The sequence below is a fragment of the Cheilinus undulatus genome, linkage group 17, assembly GCF_018320785.1.
Source record: "Cheilinus undulatus linkage group 17, ASM1832078v1, whole genome shotgun sequence".
In the NCBI taxonomy this organism is placed as follows: Eukaryota; Metazoa; Chordata; class Actinopteri; order Labriformes; family Labridae; genus Cheilinus; species Cheilinus undulatus.
The window spans coordinates 43,352,014-43,359,786 of NC_054881.1; the positions used below are offsets into that span (position 1 = coordinate 43,352,014).

At 45.6% G+C, this 7,773-nt stretch overlaps 1 protein-coding gene across 2 annotated transcripts in view; it reads right to left on the reverse strand.

The window, feature by feature from the left end:
* The window catches only part of ror2 (receptor tyrosine kinase-like orphan receptor 2), an 80,878-nt gene extending 74,027 nt beyond the window's left edge, over positions 1–6,851 (reverse strand). For both annotated transcript variants that reach the window (XM_041811389.1, XM_041811388.1), the window contains exon 1: positions 6,535–6,851. In XM_041811389.1, the coding sequence (XP_041667323.1) occupies positions 6,535–6,586 (52 nt within the window). In that variant the 5' untranslated portion in view covers positions 6,587–6,851. The remainder of the gene's footprint in view (positions 1–6,534) is intronic.
* Between the last annotated feature and the right edge of the window lie 922 nt (positions 6,852–7,773).

Below are 7,773 nucleotides of genomic sequence, written 5' to 3' on the forward strand. Positions count from 1 at the left end.
CACATCGTACTGGAAATGGACCCGAATGTCAGGTTTAATCAGGCAGAACTTACAAGAGAGGTCCATCTTGAAAAAGCATGGAGTTGTGGAGTTTAATGCTGAACCGTGCATGTCAGCATCAGCAGAGGAAGTTTGGAATGAGGATGCATCGGTTTAACGTCAGTATCAGCAGTTAACAGACATCAGCCATCAGCTGATCAGGACAAGTGAGCAGATATCAGGAGCTGATGTTCTGAGCCAAAGAAGAGATTTTAATGAAGTCACCAGCTAAACAAACTCTGGTCTGATGGTCAAACATGAGAGAAAATACTGGCAGAGGGAGTGTTAGACTGAAGGAAGTCAGGGCAGGTGTGCTGGATCTGCACTCTGCTGAGTCAGCCCTAGTCTGGCCTCCTGACGGCCATGGTCTCGGCCTGCAGGTGACCTCAGCTGGTCCTGAGGTCAGGTGTCCATAGAAGCACAGCTGCTGCTCTCTGAACACATCAGCATCAGACACACCGGTCCAGCTGGTGTCTCTGCAGTCAGTCAGCATCCAGGCTTCACAAGAGGACCAAGGACCCAAGAACTCTGACTCCAACGAACCCATCGCTTCACAAGTCCAGGTCTGCAGTTGATCTCAGCCTGACAGTCAGCAGAGCGATGGATTCTGCATCCAAGGAAGAACTGATCCATGTTCTCACCATCCAAGGAATCCCAAATACCTGGATCATTGTCCTGGTCCAGGAGACGTGGATTCATAACGATTCAGCCTCCTTACTCAGCATGTTCAGAGACCACATCTACAGCCTCAACAAAGATCACAGCATCATCAGCATACTCCACAGATCTCTGCTCTGTTACCTGCAGTCTCCACATACAGCGGCTGAGCCGCGATCTGCCGGCGAATCGTACTGCAGAGCAAATCACTTCCTGTCTAGTCAGTCAGAGCGGTTCCACTGCCCGCGCTCCAGTCCTGCACCAGGTTTTTTGATATCAGCAAAGTCCAGCATCGTGCAGGTCTAAGATTAATCCACCAAGAGCACAGAGCAAAATCTCAGATAGTTACAGAAAGAAAGTCTGAGTGAAATCCAGACAGATGCATTCGCAAGAAAACAATTAAAGGGACATGCCAACAAAAATCTTCCTCTATAGCAGAGTCATCGAGGCCTCGTATTTCTGTTCCCAGTTCTGCCGTCAAACACAGACGTCCATCTTTAGGTTTGATTTTATCGCTTCAGTCGTGGACAGAAACCTCACTGACTCTGTCCCCCGAGGATGAAGATTAACACGGCTTTAGATCCACTGTTCCAGACCCTGAACGCCTCTCTCCATCTCCCGGTTAACGTTGTCTGGCTAACTCCTCTGGCTCCTCCTCCAGAGGAGAAGCAGGCGCCCTGGTGTGTGATAAAACTACGGTCACATCTCTACCGCGGTCAGCCTGTAGGTAAATAACAGGAACATGAGCTCACCCAGCCGCAGACAGGCTCCGCCTCCTGCAGCTGACGTATTTATTAAACAACGTTAGAGCGTGAAGAGTGTGTTTCCTCTCGCTCAGAGTGAGGCTCCACATGAATCGCCGCTCCTGCTGTTTTATTTCAGCGTGCAGGAACAGAGAGGACGAGGGGATACGGATGGTTCTGCTTAAAATCGAGGAACAAGTGAATGTTTTTAGAGGAAACGGAGGATTTTACTGCCTGTTACACTGCAGCTACAGGGATAAAAATAGCTCCAATGGGAACTCTTTATGAGGATGGGAACATGAAGAGCGTGCACCTGTAACAGGAACAAGTACTAGCATCATTTTACTAAAGAAATTCCTCAGTAGGAGTAAAGTTAGGGATGTACGGGACGGGAATTTTGCAGATATCCGATATTTACAGATTCATTAAAGCCAATACTGATATTTAAACGTGATTTTTGGAGAAGAAATGTCCTTTTGGAAACACTTTAAGGTTTACCAGAGAAAAGTGTGTGAGACTCTAACAGTCACATTAAAATAAACACAGCCTGCTTGTTAAGATGCTGCTCTGAGATATTTATGATTCATTTACGTTCAGCTTCAGCTCTGGTGTTTCTGCAGCTGTTAAGGTTTGACTAACCTCTAATATCTGAGCTCAAGTCTCACATGTGATGATGATGATGATGGTGATGATGATGGAGCTCTCACCACATGAAGGAAACGCCTCGGGCAGCAGCAGATCTGACTTCCTGAAGAGTGAGTCATTGAGCTCATTAACAAACCTCCAACTGGCTCACAGCTGCAGACGGAGCTCAGAGATAAATCTGCTCCTTCCTCTGGTCAGTCTCACATCATTACCCATCAGCCCCGGCGTTTAAAGCCCCGCCTCAGATATTCTTCAACTACGAGCTGCTGGGAATTATTCCAGGAGGGCTGTCAGAGAAGAATCTCAGGTGTTTAACAGGCTAACGCGAGGACGGGGAGACATTTTGGTGTTTTACAGACATGGAGCCTGACAACAGGACTGTCCCGGTCAAATCGAGGCGTGTGCCCAGCCTAAGCCGAGGTAGATCGACGCCTTCAGTAGAGGTGTCAGACGTGCTTTTGTCACTACATCAGTGCTCCCCAGTGCTTGAATTGAAGGACAACAGTCCGGCGTTTGGTCTCTGGCTCTGAGAGAACTTTAGAAACACGATGAGATAAACAGACAGGAAGCTGGAGGTCAAACAAACATCATGAGAGGAAAACTGAAGTTATTAGTGATGAACTCCACTGAATTCAGCTGTTAGGAGATGAAATCTGCTTTTTTTCTTATAAATTTAAAATAATTGCATCAATAATGACCTGATGATGATCTGAGTTACTGTCCTGTAAGAACCCCCCCCCCCCCCGTCAGCCCACAATAGCAGAAATACCTTTACTGGGGGGGGGGTTGGGGGGGGGGTGATTTAGCCCCTCGGCCCCTCCCCCCTGCCCCCTTTCACTTCATACCAAATGGTGAGAGCTGAAAACAGGAAATCTCCCCCGCTCCTCCCCCCCTGCCGGGGGAGTAAATGAATTAACCTGGCTGACAAAGAGCAGCGATCACCTCCAGCTAAGAGTCCAATTAACATGACAACGCCGCCGAGAGGCCAACCGGCCACCTTTATACCCGCAGGAACACATGTCAACAAGCTTAAAGGAGTGACCGCAGAAACTGACCAGGGGGGAGAGAGAGAGAGAGAGAGACAACCCCCCCCTCACCTCAGCCATCCTCCCCCCTCTCCTAGAGCTCCTCTCAACATTTAGATAAGAGCTGCATCAAAGCATCACGTCTAAAAAGCTCCACAGACCGCCACCGACCACATTTAACCAAAGCAGCGAGGAGGGAAACGCGTTCAGGGTCAGGATAGGGCCGGGCGATCCGGACGAAACTCACAGATTTAACACATCAGAGCTAAAAAACAGTCAGAACCAGAACGATCAACTCTGATGATTCTGGTAAAAATCAAACCAGTCTGTTACCACGGCAACAGGAACAGAAGTCCTGGACCAGAGGGTCCAGGTCTTCTGGGTCTGCCTCAGCGCAGGTCTAGGTGTGCCAGAGGGATTCACACAACCTTCTATCATTAATGCAACGACTAAAATCCGGATTTCTCTGCACGGATGTGGACAGAAACAAGGTCAGCTTTAGGTGTTGGCTGATCTCATCTGTGCTTACGGCAGAAATGTCCAAAACTTCTGTCTTGGACTCATTACTGGCCAGTTTTAGTTTTCAATGATGAAGAATTGCAGCAAAACTCTGACATGGTGTCTAAATGAATGCGGGTATATCTGACACAACGTCACCAACCAAACAGTCTTGGAGGAAGCTGTCGACTCTGACGGCCACAAGCTGAAACGTCGGTCTAAGTTGCACAAAAACATTGGCAACTTTCCTTAAGTTGCTTCTGTAAGGGTTCTTTACTCTTATGATGTGCCAGAAGGATCAAATCTCCAATATTTCAGCATTTAAAACCTCAAACTGCAGAATCCTCGGGCATATTTTTAGTCAAGAGAGAGAGAAATATCAAAATTGCACAAATGCGTTGGCAACATTTGGAATAGTGAGCAAAGGCTTCCTCACCAGTTCTACCAACTTTCACTGATAATGACAACAGTATTATTAACCAGAGTATCAAATCTGCATCAGAATAGTTTCGCCTGCTCATGAAGACGACCAGGATGCGTGCAAACACCGACCCTCAACAATCTGTGGAGTTTAGGACAGGACCTGAAGTCTTCTTCTTTGGTTTTCCTCACTCCTTACACGCTAAAGTGACTTTTCAGGGCTGAAGTCTCAGACCTGAACCACATTTATGTGTTGGCACTGATGCAGGGTTGAATTTATAAACATCAGATGAGAAATCAGAAAAACCAGACATCCAAATAAAATAATAAAAACTAATCAAATAAATAAAATGATGATTCCCCTCTTAGACCAGTGGTTCTCAAGTGGTGGGTCAGGACCCAAAAGTGGGTCACGAACATGTGCTGGGAAAAAGAAATAGCGGGGAAAAGACGTCAATGTATGGAAGCCCAAGGTGGCCAAACATCCAAACTTTTTATTTGACTTAGTTTGTCTGTGATGACGAGCACACTCCAGCCTCAGACTCATTTCTCTGCTGGTTCTTCCTGTGGATTTACCAGAGCTTCCACGCTTTCTGGGGGAAGAGTTCAACTGAAATGTCTGCATGCAGGCTCTTCGTAAATTCTAAACATGTTAGCCTCGTCCTGAATCTCTGTCCAAACGTTTCTGCTCCATAGAAGGTCAAACTTCAACATTTTCCATGAATACACCGGAGCAGCTGGGTCACGGGTTCTGATAAAGTCCTGATGCCTGAACAGTTGAGAACCACTGATGTAGACCGTACCGCTAAACTCAAGGACGCCATCGTCACAGAGCATTTAACTGAAAGGGTTTTCCCTGTAAACCAGGGGTTCTCAATGCTGGGGTCGGGACCCCATTTGGGGTCGTGAAACACTGAGAGGGGGTCTTCAGATGCCTTAAAAAACTAAGAACAGTTTTTGAATGACACTGTTGCCACTTACACCAATTTTGCCAAATTCAAACTTGTTTTTGTTACTTTTTTTCCCACAAATTTGATCAATTTTAACACTTTTTTGCAACTTAAAACCCAGTTTTTGCCAAGTTTAAACCCTTTCCACCACTTTTTTCTGTCTGTTTTTGCCCCTTCTAAACAAAATCTTACCTCTCCCTGCCTATTGTTGGCTCTGTGGATCCATTAATGCCACTATCAACCCCTTTTACCACTTTTAAGCCACCTTTCACAATTTGATATGCACATTTTTACCAGTTTATATCAATTTTCATCCCATTTACCAAATTTCGACCTATGTTTGCCTCTTTAACGCCATTTCAGCCACTTTTGAATCCCCTTTTACCATTTATGCCAATTTTTGCCACTTTAAACCATTTTTTGTTATTTTTTTGCCACTTTTATTTAATTTTTGCTGTTTCTAAACCATTTCTGCTAATTTTAAAATCCAATTTCACCACTTTTCCCACCATTTCTTGCCATTATTAACCCATTTTAGCTATTTTTAATGTATTTTGATTCTTTTTTCAACAAAAGGATTTACATTTTTAAGAAGGCGACAAATGAATTAAAATGTCTTTCTTTGATCAGAGTGGTTATTATTCAGGTTAAATATAAAATACCACAGTTTAACTTTACAATGGGCCAGGATTTTGCTGGCCCCCAGAGAGCTCTCCTGTTCCCCCCTAATTCTTGAACATGCATGGCTGTGTTCAACCACCTCCAGGTCCAGTGGGGGTCCCCCGTCTCTGGCACCTTTATTTTGGGGGTTGTGGGCTGAAAAGGTTGAGAACCCCTGCTGTAAACAACCTCTGTAATGAGAATTAGCCCCGCCCCCCCATAAATCTATTCAACAGTTTCCTCATCCATGGTGAGGTAAGTCTGGAGAAATCAATCTAATCAAAACTGTCTTGCATTTGTTAATGAACTGACATCAGTGAAACCACTGCCCAGCTCTAGATCAGACACAGGCGACCTCTGACACTGCAGTGTGACCCTGGAGGAGTCAGGGATTTAATGACTCTAAAAGCTTTTTTTACTCCTTCCTGCAGAGTAGAAGTGAAATCTGCAGCTCCAAGCTGGACAGAGAAGTCTGAAACTGAGCTGCAGCTCTAAAATGGGGGTTAAAGGCTGCATCCTTTGTGTGAGAGCATCTGAAAGCACGAACGATTCACTGGAAACACCAAAACTCACTTTTACGCACAGGTAAACCTGAAAAAATATGTAGAAACCCTTCCTTATATAACTACTTCATGCATTTTTCTACAGACTCCAGGAGAAATCTGCAGCTCTAAGCGGGACAATGACCTGGTAGAAGTCATGAGGCATTAAAAGAAGAGAAAAAACTGCATTCATTGTGAAAGATCATCGACAAACACTCTGAACAAGAAAAAAGCCTTTACGCACGGATAAACGTGCCAACCACGCCGAAACTTCTCCTTCAGTCACGTCTTTGTGCACTTTTTCTGCTGCTCATCTTTACACCGTTTCTGGGTTTTCAGAGTGGGTGGTTCTTACCTTTACATCTCAGAGCTGGAAACAAGAAAAGCATCCAGAGAAGAGGAGCCATAGCGCCAAACTTCGCTTCAGCGCAGGAAAAATCAAAAAGTTAAACCACAGAAGGTTTCATCCAGGTTCTGGAGCTGAAGTATGCTGTTATAGCTCCTCTTTTTCCTTCTTCTTCTTATGTTTTTTCTCCAGCAGCCCGCAGAGAGGAGGATCTGTTCAGGATCCACACATGGAGCTGCGGGACTGATGCGGGTTCATGGAGGAAAACAAAGGCACGTTCATCCCGGTAGAGCAGAGAGAGAGAGAGAGGGAGAGCTGCTCCTGCAGACCTGCTGATCCAAACTGGCTCCTGTCCTCGCGCTGGGAAGGAGAGAGCGTGGACGCACGCGCCTACTTAACACGCACACCGAGGAGGGAAGGGACGTTTTTGGAGACAGCGCCACCTAGAGGCAGGGGCAGTAAAAGCGACAGTTTTCTGCTGAATGAGATTTTCGTTTCCAACACTTCTGAGCACAAATTTTAAAAGGCTACATAAAGAAAAGTCATGATTTTAAAACCAGGCAGCAGGCCTTGGTTGGCACACGGAGCCATAGTTTGGACACCCTGCTGCAGGCCAGTCCTCCATGGAGCATGAGGAACACCTTCCTGTCCTCTGAAATGAAATGTATCATGTGTTTGATTCTTTAAATTTGTTTCTGGAGAGCAAATAAAAGAAACACAAAAACTGTCCCACTATCTCTGGAGTCTCCCTGAATGTGGGCCGACCTCTGCTGAGTGGTCGCTTCAGGATTAGTAGCCTGGTACCTGGATTCTCAGATGGTCTAGACCAGAAAGTAGGTCACCGGGTCCTGGATGTGTGCCTGGAAAAAGAAATGTGACAAAAATCTATGATGCACTTTTATTTTGAAGGAAATTTCTCCATGTCTTTGATCCAACCCATCCCTTGTTCCATCTCAAGTTCAATCAGCCCCATTTTTAAATAAAACGTTTGGTTGTGGTTGAAAAATTGTAGAAATGTAGAAATGTAGGCCACAGTTTGTCATCAAAGGGCGATGGTGGGTCTCCCTGACATTAGATTGGTGCTTTTCAAAACGTTTCAGCCCAAGGTCAGCTAAGATCAAGTCAAACTGGAGCCACGCCCTATCCACACAGAACAGCGTGTTTAACGTGTGTTACAGATCCTGTAACTGTTGTTTCTGTGTGTGGCTGTGCAGAATCCTACGGCACACTTAGACCTGCCTTCTAACA